At 43.0% G+C, this 14,172-nt stretch overlaps 1 protein-coding gene across 7 annotated transcripts in view; it reads left to right on the forward strand.

Moving 5' to 3' along the window:
- The window catches only part of tns1a (tensin 1a), a 74,781-nt gene that overhangs the window by 22,738 nt on the left and 37,871 nt on the right, over window positions 1-14,172 (forward strand). For 5 of the 7 annotated variants that reach the window (XM_067503054.1, XM_067503051.1, XM_067503053.1 and 2 more), the window contains exon 3: window positions 2,534-2,571. In XM_067503054.1, coding sequence (XP_067359155.1) covers window positions 2,534-2,571 — 38 coding nt within the window. Of the gene's footprint in view, window positions 1-2,533; window positions 2,572-9,787; window positions 9,935-9,993; window positions 10,073-14,172 lie in introns of those variants that run through there. The other 2 variants (XM_067503057.1, XM_067503056.1) reach the window with 2 other exon arrangements.

Consider the following 14,172-nt stretch of genomic DNA (forward strand, 5'->3'; position numbering starts at 1 on the left):
TTTTTTATTTTTTTATTTTTTGTCTTTTGAACTGCAGCCGTCTTTAGCCGAAGCCGAGTTGACAAACACACAGGCAGTGGGAGAGCGGGCCTGTACGGGGCTTTGGCTGAGGATTTGCTGTTAAAATTAGTATGGGCTGCTGCTGCTGCATTAGCCTAGATAAGAGGGAAAGGAGGAAAAGAGGGGTGAGTGGTAGGGGGTGAAATGAGGCAGAATAAAGAGAGGGAAACTGGGGTATAGGGGGATTGGAGAGTAGATGTGAAAAAGAAATAGATGAGAGTGCAAAGGGTAGCACAGGGGAATAGCTTTCCCTTTCAGCCCTCTTTTGTTCCTGCATCCTCAGTTAAAATACAGAGGAGTGCAGTAAGCTGCTCAATGGTAAATCTTAAAGTCATCTGGCTAAAAGCATCAAACTGCCTCCTACAGTAACGATATGTGAAAACCTTCAGCAGCAGTGGTGTGTCTGTGCTGCCAATCGGGCACCTTTGCCACGGTGCAAGTTCACAAGCAAAACATCTGGTCACATGTTCACCTGTGCGTCCTCCCTTTTTTTTTTTTTTACTGTTAATAAGAAAGTGTTGCCACAGCTGCTCTGCGTTGCTAGAGGGCTGGTTGCCAAGGAATAACGTGACAATACGACCACGTGTGCACAATAAACTGCACATTCTACTGATTTACTGTTTTTGGGTCCTAAAGGAATATTTTGGCATTTGGGGAAATCATCTGGTTAGAGTAGAATTTTAGAATTTAGAATTTTAGTAGAATTTTATGGGGGTTATGTTTGCGACTGTTTGGTGGGCACAACCAGTTGCCAGGCAACCATCATGCAAAAGACTGCTACGATATTTCCAGAAGCAAAGAGCATTTATGGTATAGTAATGTAACTCCGTAGAAGCGCGTGGTAAATTGTATTAACGCGTTACATGTGCAACCAAAATAATGTCTCACTTTAGCTTTAACTACCACAGTCTGTCCTGTCAAGGGGCTTTGTTTGCTGCGAGGAATCAATATTGTTGCATTTGCATGTGTGCTTGGTGTCAGTCTCATTTATTGTGAGATGGAGCAGTGTGAGGATAGACGTTTGCCTCCTGTGTGTAAAACAGTGTATATACTCCACATAATGATAACAGTTCCATCTGGAGCCCAGACATGTTGCAGTGGTAAAAGGAAGTTTATAATGAAGCATTAGTCAGAGCAATAAAAGAGGCGAAGATTGCACCTACGCTTGGTGTTTGGTAGGAATTTATTGGTGTACTTTTATTCTGGAAACCTGACTTTTACTCCTGCGTAAATCGAAACATTTAATAATGCATATGCAGCAGTTATTGCAATCATATCTGAGGATATAGTGATACTGTTTACATTTATTAGCAATGCTTTTTATAAAAATATTGATACCATTTATTATATTAAAAAGCCAACTGAAACTATTTGCATAAAAGTGAGGATATGAGGGTGTGTTTGTTTTTACTTGGATCTTAAACCCAATTTGCTTCAGGTACAAAACAAAACGATGACAAAACAAAGTACATCTTTAATAAAATCCATTCTAATTTATTCTAGCAAGACATACCGATTTATTGTTATAGCCACTGAATATTACAAAAAAAAACCGCTCGTTTGTCACATCACAATCAAATATAAAAGTTTGGGCATCTGGAGTCCACTGGTTTAGACAGCTGCCTCTCTGATTAGACAGACATTCAATTACCATCACCAACTAATTCCCAGCATTACACACACACACACACACACACACACACAATTACCAGCTAATCCATCTATCACCGTTACACGTGTTTACCTTAAGTCACCAGAGTGTTTCCTTCTCTTAAGACCACCCAGGTAAGACCTCTGCCCCTCTGTCTACCCAGCACCCACACCACCAGTTCACTTGTTCTGCTCACAAATCATGCACACATTTACACAAACACAAACACCTCCGGAGGACCACCTAGGTTGGCAGCGAGGCAGCAGGTATGTGTGTGTATGTGTGTATTTCCTAAGTTATTCTTTCGTCCTAAAATTTATACTTGAACTTTGTTTTAGAAAGCATCCCGTCATAGTATTTATTGCTTTATTTTAACTCTTCTTGCTTCTCATAGTTTAGATTAACCTCTGTCCATCTGAATGAAAAAAGTGACCAAACACATGGAGGAATATGTGGATGTTTGCCTTATGCGGCCACTTGGGGGCAGCACCACAGCATGTGTGAGTCCGGATTAAAGTCGACCTTGCCGCAGTTCCCAGCAAACACACTTGGTGTCTGATTAAAGGGCTAAACTCATTTGGTTTTACAACTTCAAATTACAATCTCTAATTCTGCAGTTTATGTCTGTAAACATTACTTTTAGCTTTATCTTCACATACGTTTGAAGAGGTACATCAAGCAACCGCCTTTCTGGGCTCTTGCTTACTTCTTTACAAATGCGCTGATCTCACATGGAAATTGTGAACATTGCATTGTATATTTTTACTGTTCAGTGGCAAAAACCCCCCGCCCAAAAAACTAACCTTGCCTCTCTTCTTTCAGCTTGCCGGTTGTCCTGCCATAAAAAATGTGAAGTGAAGGTAAGACAACAAACCTATTTTCCTTCTTGTCATTAACTATTATTACTAACTATTAACTATTGTTATTATTAGCTGTCACCATTACCTGTGCACCATATGCCATATGTGTGTTTGCACACTAACACTGCAGCACACACACGCACATGCAATATGTATTGCAGACATTCAGATGGATACACACCCACACAAGCATGTGTAATAGTGAAAATGTGAATCTTTGTTAGATTTTTGTTCAATAAGTTGTTTTATTACAAATCAAACTGCATGTGGGGCAAACGCACAAATGCAGACTCTTTAAACACATATTACAATTTAAGATAATTATTTGCAAAAAAAAACCAAACAAACACCAAAACATTGTTCACGAAGAACCGCAGAATGATGTGAAGCCTTCATGAGTGGAACCAAAGCTGCTTCTCGCATCATATCACATATTCCACAGTCACACTCACCACATTTGATCCCAATCTCCAGTGGAAAAGGGAAGAATGCACAGAGAGAGAGACAGAGAGAGAGAGAAATTAAAAAGGAAGGAAGGGAGGAATGAATGACGAAGGGAAAGGGCGGAGGGGAAGAGCGTAACAAGACTATTCTTAGTGGTTTTAGTTATGACTGGTCGGGGAGAGTTGTCCAAATATCTAATTTCTCCTCGTCTCCCTTTGCCCTGATTCTTACCTCCTCTCCCCTTTCCCCCCAAAACACCCTCAAAGCCATCCCTCTTCCCAAATATTACTATAGGAAAAAAAGCTGTGTGTTCCCAAAACATCCGAAACCGAATCTGCCAAATACCTCTAAAACCAGGCAAAGCCATTTGTGGTGGCAATTGGGGGAATAATAGGCATAGCCAGAGTCATGCGTCATTCATTCTGGTGGTGACTGACATTGGACAGGAAAAGTTTTTGCAGGAGGAAGAGTAAGAGGTGTGTGTGTGTGTGTGTGTGTGTGTGTGTGTGCGTCCGCGACTGGCCTGATAGTTGATAACAAAGCTGCTAGGGAACTCGTAAATGTGGTTGCAAATTTGTTTGCTAATGTGTTAAACTGTAATTGTACAAAAACTACCCTTGCAGGACGCAAAATCTACAGGACACATAGTGCCAATGGCACGCTCATCGTCTCCGGCTGCAAAAAGTGTGGAAAAAAATAAAGTCTTTGTGTAAACGCGAGTGTGGACTTTGGTCGGAGCGAGGCCTTCTTCAGCTGGCTCCTCTGTGACCTTCAACAGTAAATTTGTCACGAGGCACAATGAGCTTGTTGCCAGCGGTTTGCAGTTCAGCAGACGTGAAGATAACTGCAGCACTGCGCTGATTTTGTTTTATGTCTTTTATTATTTCAAGCCGCCACAACGTTTCTTTTTAATGCTTGACCGTAAAAGACAGTCGTCTGAGTGTTGGTAGCCTTATTATGCTTTATGCAGCGTCTCAGTGTTTTATGGCATTTTAATAGAGCGTATTTGGGTTTTAACGAGGGTCTGATGAGGATAAATGTTTTTAACATACGATATTTGCATACTTTCGTTAATTCAATTCATTTACTGTGGATTTTTTTCACATACTGCGATTCAAGGTAAAAAATTGGCTCATATTGTTTTTAACATTTAATTTTACCCATCAAACAAATAACAATAATGCTATGTAGAGTCAAGGCTACCGAGGTCATATATACAGGTATTTATCAGATTTATGTTGACATTTATGACATTTATACAAAGCGATGATGTCACTGTGCTTATTATGGGTGTCAGTGTTGAGGTACTGCCTAAAACCTGTTTGGTACAAAGGCTGACTGCTTGACTAGAGAGAGATCCGAAGGTGTCATATATCATATGAACCACATATTGTATTAGAATTTCAGAAGGTAGACAGAATCCAAGATGGATAAACGACAATACGTGCGACATGTTATCACCCCGTGACAGAGCAGCTCAATCCGAACGCTCAGGATTCAACTTGGCCCCCAAAGAATGCTCTGTCATCACCATCAATATCCACGTGTGCAACTATGTGTGTTTTTATTGTGTTGACTGGATGGCGCAGACTGTAAAAGCTCTCGGCCCCCTCTCACCCGCCGCGGAAACAAGCCCTCATTATTCCCTTTTTCTGATGTATCCCCACCATGTCTTGGAGGAGCCTCCTGGAACGCTACTGCAGTGGTGTTCGTGCTGTTCGGGCTGGAACACACAGGCGAGGTTTGGCAGGCAAAGGTAGGGCCGGAGAGGAATGATGGGAAGGGGCTGGATACTCCTCGTGTAAACAACAACGCTTGGAGAGTGCTCTCGACTCGCGTTGGCTTCGTTTTACGACACGCTGTTTACATGTTTGCGTTTCCTAAATTCATTGCGGTGAGCTCTGACATGCAATATGTGTGGCTGCTGCAATTCTACCTTTCCCACAGGACACATTTGTTTAGAAAATGTTGGAGTAGTGATGCAAGCTAGCTGAAAGTTAAAATTCCACGGTGCCATCACGGCATTTCTTTCTTGTTGTTGGGAAGACTATTGACAGTGGGTCATGTATTTGTTCACCTTTATGCAGGGTCAGTTCATCTCTGCACACAAGCAGTAACTGTCAGTATTCTGTTGCCTTGGTCTACTTGAACACTGGCAAGACTTTGGTGCAGCAAAGTATGTTCAAGATTCTCACGCTTTGTTTACTCATGGCTCCAGTCAGCTGGCGTTGAACAAAGTGCTCTCATAATCAGGCTTTGTCCACTTCCTGTATTTGTAGATGCTCACTGATTTTGGAGCAGCAGCAGGGGTGAAACAGGACGACTAGGAATTGAGACATGGATGTAGTCCAAGAATAAAATAACAGAGGGTGTGAGCGGCATTCAAATCCAGTTGAGCATTTTACTGTTGACACAGGCTGTCAGGTAGAGAGAAATCTCATCTGCAAGCATGCTAATCGCACGTGTCAATCAGTGGGAGCATGCATGAGGATTGATGCTTGGTTTACCTGTTCATCCAAGTGTTCCCTCGTCTAAAAGCTGTAAAGGATTAGAAGCCCATTTGGCAACTCCGTCACGTGCTGGATTTCTATTCCTTTTTTAAGATCTAACAGTTTGTTTGTGACAGAAAAGAGAATCCACAGGATGTAAATGCTTTGAGCAGACTGAGATGGTCCCGTTTTAACTCCAGTGGCCCCAAAATCCCCATCTGTCAACCTGAGCTCACTTGCTGCTTACGTAACGCAGACACTGATGTGCAAGTATTTTTAAGAAAGGAAGAATGTCTTGTCACACTGACATTGTGTGTGTGTGTGTGTGTGTGTGTGTGTGTGTGTGTGTAGCTCTTACAAGCTGATGTTAAAGCTGATTTCTGAGTCCAGTCCTGCACATTCTGAACTAAGCCTAACTTGGAAAAAAAGCTCCGCCTCCGCCCAAGTGCGGAATTTGTGGTCAAGTGGTCTAGGTTTTAACCCTGGCATCGTGATCCACATCCCTACATGTGTGGATGTGTGAAAACCGGAGGGGGCCCTTAATTAGCTCTCTGCCAAATGACATGCTAAAAACAAAAAGCCCTTTAATATAACAAGAGCCATGGGTGGAACCGCATTTTACCACCTACCAAAAAACTCTCACTGTATATAGTTATTAGCATATACTCAAATGATTTATTGAAACAGTCCGACATGTAATATGCTGCACGTCTGTGCTGAGAGATTAGTTATTGCAAGGGATGTTGCATTGTCCCCCTGCAAGATTAGCTTCAACCCGTCTTTCCTTCAGCCTTTACACCCATATGTGTTTGCGGCGTGCGTCATGTGACTGGTTACAATAACAGCAATAACACAAGTTTTACACAGGGCCCCAATTCAAGTCTCATGTAGGAAGATCCTACCTCTACCTTCATCTGAGTGCAACATTAGATAATGTTATTATGAGACTTTTCCGTACCCATCACCCGCTATTACAAACGGCTTTTATTTTACGGGAGGACAGTCTGAAGGAGCACTTCTAATATGTAACAGAAATTTACAGTATAAACATTTTCAATAATTTTGAACTTGCTTCTTATGGTAGTACATGGCATTTCCCTCTGACTTCCCTATATGAATATCTCTCTTCTTCTATCTGAAAAACGCCTCCAGATGACGTCCCTTGGAGGAACCTTCAGTTCAGATTGCGCCATGTTGTTGCTCCCACTATGGAGTTTGTAATCACGGGCAACCTTTTTTTCCAGATCTCCCCCCAGATGACATAATCTGAACTCTTAATGATGAAAAAAAGTCCTCCGCATGATGTCAACTGGAGTTTTTCAGCTGGAAGCAGAGAAATATTTTAATATAGGGAAGTTTAAAAGCATTAATGTACAAATACATCCTAAACCTGGGGTGCCGACACTTTTTTGGTTTGTGAGCTACTTATAAAATGACCAAGTCAAAATGATAAAAATACAAAACATCTATTTATTTAAGAATGTATTGAGAATTATTTATATGCACCATATATGTTGGTGTAGCTTCCATAACTACATGAACCCACCATATTGCACAATACAATAATTCGTGATTACCTTACTCTGATGAGTTGCACTGAATCGAATCAGCCAGGGATTCATAGTCCGGACAGTAGCTGCTGGTAACCAGCCTCAAGCTGACATTTTAGCTCCTTCACCCTTCTTCTTCTTCTCAGTTCGCTTTTCGGAGGGAAGTCAGTGTCGCAGTTTTTCTAAACAGTCCGAAGTGCCGCTCCACATTTCCCTTCTTCGGTGTAGCGATGAGAAACTGGCAGATGAGGCGAACGCACTTCGAAAGTTACAGACTGCCCCCCCGTATGGAAACGGTGCGTTTTTCACTTCTTACTTTGTCCAGCTCCCCCACTCATTTTTTATACCCTTTCTTAAGTTTAAAAGAAACAAATTGGAGGCTAACTCGCTAGCTTGCTACAGGTTTGCAGCACCTGGCGCCGTTGGAAGCATGCGCATGCGCGGCGACCCATGTGTCCGAAAAGGTCAAATGTCAGACTGGCTGCCCTGTACGTCAATCAAGTGACAAATTTCATAGTGAGGACGGACGATGGGCTGGCGTCTACTTTGTTAAGTCCTTGCGATCTACCCATGCTCGACGCATTGGGGACCCCTGCCCTAAACTAAACCCAGAGGACGCACGTTGGAAATTGGCGAAGTCGCCCTTTAAGAGTGCCGCGGCCTTTTGCCTTGTAAGGTTCTCCTCTTTGCATCTGCTTTATCTTCCAAATGGAGGAAATACATGGAGCAAGACCAAAAACACAGCAAGACGTGCATAGAAGCAGGGATGAGGAGCATTCAAGAATGTTGGCATGGAAAAGGGAGGAACCATCCAAGCATGAAAGTGAAAAAGGTAGAACAAGAGAGCGAGGTAGCGGCTGAAGGGAGTGGGGGGGAGGATACGATGAGACACACACGTCTGCGAGAGCCAAGCCTCCTCATTCCTCAGCCTCCCCCCCCCCCCCCCCCCCCCCTCCTCAGAGGTAAGTCTGTGTCGTCACATCAAAGAGCCGTCACGCCACGTCTCCATAGTGGCGCCCTTCATCAGTATAGATGCAGCGCAGCAGTCGGCAGACTGCGCTGGCAGACAAACAGTACGGGCAGCCTAATAACCGGGTGCTAGCAGATGACTGATGGCCCCTACGGCAGCGCTCATCTGGAGGTCAAGAGCTAATTTAATGCCAAGTGCTCAACATCAAACGGGAGGCTGGCAATTATTTTTCTCCAGAGTATTTAAGAAAACAGGGATCGCCTGGTATTATCTGTTGACCTCCAGGGTTTGCTCTGAAAATAATGGGCAAATATCTTGTACATAGTGGCTGTCAACAAGGAAAAAGTACAGCTTTGCAACTTTGCTCCAACTTTCAGATGAATTTCTTTGGAAGTTTGTTTTCTTTCCACCCATAAAAGTTGACCTGTGCTGCTAGTACTGTATGCAGAATCACAGACTGTTCTTCTAAATGTGCCGATCCTATAATAAGCAATATATAATAAGTTCAGTGTAGTTTTAAATTAAGGAATAAAGACAAGAGAGTCATTTATTGGTTCTGTTTATTAGCTTTTTTTTCCCTCTATGATTGTTGAACTGGCTGAACACATTTCAGGAATGTGCAATAAAAACAATCCATTACATTAGTTTGTGGACTCAAAGATGTCACTTTTGAAACCAAGATAAATACGTATTAATAGTATGTATTAATTTTCATAGAGCTTTTAATGGGCATTTAGCGGTTTTGACTGAGTTTTAACCCTCTCAGGGGTTTAACTGACCCCAAACATAAAACATGTTGCTGTGTAGGAGCTGTACATTTTCTCTCTTGTCAGCAACAGCGAAAAATAACAAAATAAATAATAAAAACTTCTATGTATAGAAAAAAATGTAATATAACATAGGAAACATGAAATACTTGGTTATTCTTTCCTCATAGTTGTCCAATTTTGAAAATTAAAATGATTACCATTCCAATACTTTGCTACAAGGTTGGGTTATAATTAGGTCATAAGAGAAGAAAACAAATATTTGCATATTGAAATGTTTGAAAAATTAGGCATATTAACCAAAAAACACAGCTTGTTGCCTTAAAATTTGACACCATGTAATATAAACTCTCTCTCCTATTAAAACTAGATGTAACTTTGATTAAATATTACATGTCATGTAATCTATCGTCTAAGTGTGGTTGAATTAAATTTGCTGTGGCGTTGAACAAGTCAGTGTTGAACCTAAAAATTATCATTTGAATGGTCTCATTTAACTTATCTTATTTAATTTGTTTATTTACACTACGGAGAAGAACAATAATCGGAGGAAGTTTTAACTTGAAATAGCTAAAAAAAAAAAGAGAGAGAATAGAATGAGAATATGGCACGTGCCCCCCCCCCCCTTAATAACAATGAAACAGTCACCAGAATTCACTATTGACAAATGTGAATCGAAGAAGATCCTCTGCAGCGCAGAAACAACAAGAGGAAACTTGCTGTTTCCCTCTCACGCTCTCCGTCAGTGTCAACAGCTACAGAGAAGGCTGAATAAAACGAGGGAGGAGATAGAGAGAGAGAGAGAGGGGGGAGAAAATAGAGCTGGTTAGCAGAGGGAGGGATACAGTTACTGTCTGCCCCTGGACAGCTTTTGCTCTCTCGTTTTGGGTACTGGAATCGTAAGGAGCCCCAAGCCACTTTCTTGGCCTTATATAGTGTGTTTCAAAATTTCTTGGCAGTTGACAGGAGGAGGCCCAGCCAGCAGTATAAAAGGCTGCATCCTGCTCGAGTCCAGAGGCTGCACAGACATCCACATGCGCGTGCACATGAGTCACGCAGAATCAAGTTCAGTAGCTCTCTGGCACGCGTTTGGAATTACTGCTGTTTTGATTGAGAGCGGAGGAGGAGGAGGAGGAGGAAAGTGTATGTATTTGGTCCTCCCTTTTTCATTCCTGGAGTAGAGGGGGGGGGGGGGGGGGGGGGGGGGGGTCTGAAGGCTGGGCGAATGCAGAGGTAGAGACAAGGCTGAGGGGAAGAGAAGAGAAAGTGTGAGGTGTGCAGGTAAGAGTAGATTTCCTGATGCATAGTGAGGTTCTTGCAGTGCACTTATCTGCTCTTTTCCAGAATAAGGAGCTTTTTGAATTTTGATTGTTTTAGCATGAGATCCGCTGGATTTGTGGATGTGATTTCAGCAGAAATTCTTTGCTTTGCATGTTTTGGGTAGAAGCTAATGTGACCACACGCCCATGAGAACGCTGCTGCCAACGCGAAAGTTCATTTGAGTTGCTGTTTGAGGGTCAGGAGCCTTTCATGACCCGGCGAATAGTGATTCGCAGCGGCAGAGCCAGAGAGAGAGAGAGAGAGAGAGAGAGAGAGGCCAGGAGCTACTGTTTCAACACAGCAGGCTCACACGTGTTTTCTGCAGCAGTCGAGTGAAATGTTTGCCGAAATTTTCCTTTGAGTGATATTTGCTTTGCTTTCACTTTTCTCACACTTTGTGACACCTTCCGAGAGGCGGTGCAGACTGACGATGACAATCATTCACCTCTAACCTCGAGCTAACACGAGGATGACAGTTAAACATGATCAGTCAACAGGTCCTGTCTCCCACTAAAGCTCTTAAACAACAGTCAGGAATGCAGATTTTATCCGCGCACTAATAGTGAAGACTTCTTTTTTTTTTTTTTTTACATGTTTTGAGCAAAGTTTAAAGCTATCTTTAGCCTCAGCATCACACTTCTCAAAATCGTCTCCTGTGTTGAGGGAAACACTTTACCACTTTCTCCAGTTTGCCCAGAAACCTTCCTAAACTGCCAAAAAAAAAAAAAGGCCCTACCTCATGTCATCCCTCCTACAGTGACCTAAAGGTGTTCACATAGTGAGATGCTGCAGTGGATTGGCTCCTCTCCCCGTGGCTCCATCACCCTTCACTCTACCACTATCTGTCTCTCCCATTTTTTATTGACATATAGTCTCACTCAGAGCAGTTCGTCTTTTGAGGTATCAGAGAGGAAAAAAACCTTGGCAACCCGAAGAGAAATGATTGGAGAAAAATACCATGTATTACAGTAAAACATGTTGTCATGTAACTTTGGGCTCTGATGGTTCACATGTTTGCATGCAGATGTGAGGTCGTCTTTCTTTTAGACTAAATTTTGAGATTTCCTACTAAAGGCTTCACAAGATGTGCAGACAAACAGAATGTGTGACAAACGACAGGATCCTTCTGCTGCGTCAGCTTCAAAGTATGCGCCGGAAAGTCCTACAAATATAAGGAGCGGTAGTCACCGGGAAGGAAGGATGGCATTTAGCATACAGCCACATACGAGGTCAAGGCCAAATCAGCACAGACTCAACCTACCCACCAACTTGTTGGTGTGACAGGCGGAAGAAAAATTAAAAGAGGATTGTTAGATTGATAGAAATGGTTACTGAAAACGAGCTGTTTTCAGGTTTGCATTTTCAGGAAAAGTGCATAGACAAGCATGAATGAATCAGTGTCTATACCGTTGGGGATGATTCTTCATTCTCACTTCTCTCTGCCTTTAGGGCTGAAATGGGAGAAAGCATCCTGTAGCCACCATTAATTAAACAGGAACTGAAAGACCGTCAGCACCATCCATCTACTAATGATGAAAACAGGCTTTGTTTTCAACTTCCACGGCACCGCCCACTCTTTGAAGAGTTTTGAAATTGCTAAAACTTTTTTTATTGCAGACTGTCCCCCCCCCCCCCCCCCCCCCCAACCCCCCAAAGTGGAAAAACCAAAGCTCACCTGATTTGCAAGACCTGGTTGTTAAATCTTTGCCAAAAAAAGAGGCATTTCCCATGATTGAAAGCTGGATTAAATGACCTAACATTTATGATATGCGATCATGCCCCTCTTGAATTAAACCAAGTGGGCTTTCAGAATTGGAGGTTTTCAACCTGTGTCCAAAGTGAACCACAATTGCACATCTGATATTCATCATATCCTTGTTTAATGGGCTATTTTGTCATCCATAGCTCACAGTTATTTGGTTGTAACTGTACAAGAGGGGAAACCAGCCAAGCCAAAGCCCGCTCCCCACTCACCATGATCAAATAGCTGCTTCCTCAATGATCCATACTTATTGGCCTCTTGTGCTTCCACTTGATGAAGTTTCTCGGGGCCTCCAACCCACCATTGGCATGTCGGTTTTGAGGTGAAGTAATGTTGGTGCCTTTGTTGGATGCGGACCTTTGCTCACTGACAATCAAACTAGTTGGAATAAGGAGCCGATCCACTATGATAAATCTAATTGTAAATAACCCCCTGTAGGTTGCGGTACGTTTTGTCTGAACCGTTTACGGTAAAAAGTGACACCTGTGCTCGTCAATTGACAATGGGACGATTTTTCTGCTTGCTTATGGTGCGTTAACCATGTAGTAAGAAGATTTAGATGGTGGATGAGATCACCGGGAAGTTGTCGCTTGGTGGACTTCCCAGCACCGAGAAACGTGGGGGATTTTTTTTTTTTTTCATCCCACCCCGGTCTTGCCATTTGTTCAACCATCACAGGATGGGTTTTCCCTGTCTGTGTTGTGCTACCAGGTGTGGAAGGATGTCAGCGGAAACCGTTAGTAGGCAGTGTACACAAAAACCCTTATTAAGAAATTGTTTATACAGCTCTTTTCCATCCTGTTTGGGTGCAACTGCCTCTGAAATGCCGAAACTGAAGAGCATGTTTCTCAGTGTTTGGTTAAGTATCCACCAAGTGGTTTAGACACTTGGAGGAAAAACAATATGTTTGCAGCGGGTATTGAACAATAGATTTTCCTAGTTCATCGGTGATGATTACTTTCCCATGGAGCATTATTTTGGCATCATTCTGCGTCTTTTATTTTGCCATTAGTTTACCACGCCTTTGAATTCCTACTTCAGATGTTATTTATCCATCCACAGCCTCCCTTGACACTGCCAGCATGCTCTTGCCAGCTGCCACCCAATCAAACCCTGCGTTTTACACACTTGACATTATGTCAAAATGTTAAAGCAGAAACGCTCTCCCCCAACACTGTGCTCGGTGGATTAATTTGGTCTCCAAGTAAAACAGAAACTTAGCCGGTGTATAAATCCCTCCAATGGGGCTGTTTGAGCTTCAGTCCTTCTTTGGATCCCATTTAGAGATGAAGAATTTACTTTCTCAGGCAAACTGCCATCAGCGCGGCAGTGGCTCTTGTGTGGGCAGGACGAGTGCTTAAGGAATTTGGAGTGTGGTTGGACCAATGGCAGACTTATTTAATGGCGCAAATGAGATGATTTATGCACAGTGGCAAACGCACGCTTTGTCCCATCACTTACTGAAGTCAGATCGCATTGATAATTGCTGAGGTGAAGGGGTAAAAAGGGCAAAAATCTGCAGCTTTGCCTAAAGGCTGAGAGAACTGACAAGGAAAAACAAAGTCAAGAACTCAACAACTACTAAGATCAAATCTGCAGACACATTAAATGCGTAGAAAATGACCTCATTGTTTGACAAACAAGGGCAAACACAGATTGCAAGCTGAGCAAGCTGTTCTTATATTCTTGTTTGGGGGAGAAAGGATGCTTGTTCCAGCCTGTTTGAAGTGAGTCAAAGTGAAGGGAAAATAGTTGATCACTGTCCGTCTTAAACTGCGGTGCATTAACTTATTACACAGTGATTTAATGCAGCGGACCGACCTTCAAAAGTCACGCTTTGACATTCTGCGCTCTCCTTTTCCGTATAAACCCGCTCGAGTACTTGAACAGAACCTTTGCTTAAACCGTTATAAGCTCTCACCGATCCACGCTCGCTGTGCAAAGGAGGAAGAGGGCTCAACAAAGTGGGGGACAGCGCCGTGGAGCTGTCGAGACTCACCTGAGACACTTGACCTTTAAGTGGGGGTAATTCAGCAATGTCCCGCCTCAGCTCACCTCCATTTGCCCCCTAATGAGGCCTCCCAGCTGGGTTTAAGATTGCTGAGGGGCCCCTCGGTGGCTCGCTTGACTCCTGGTTCTAGTTCAGTGGCTTCCCAGGCGCCCCTCGTGACTCAGTGGGATTATAAGCTCCCTGCTTTTAAGGCCTGAAACCACTATGACTGTTTTCTTACTGTTGGAGGGTTTCCACTGTGGTCCTCTGGTTCATTTGTTAGAATGAGTGCTCGGGGTCAAACTCGTG

Source organism: Channa argus, chromosome 4 (genome assembly GCF_033026475.1).
Source record: "Channa argus isolate prfri chromosome 4, Channa argus male v1.0, whole genome shotgun sequence".
In the NCBI taxonomy this organism is placed as follows: Eukaryota; Metazoa; Chordata; class Actinopteri; order Anabantiformes; family Channidae; genus Channa; species Channa argus.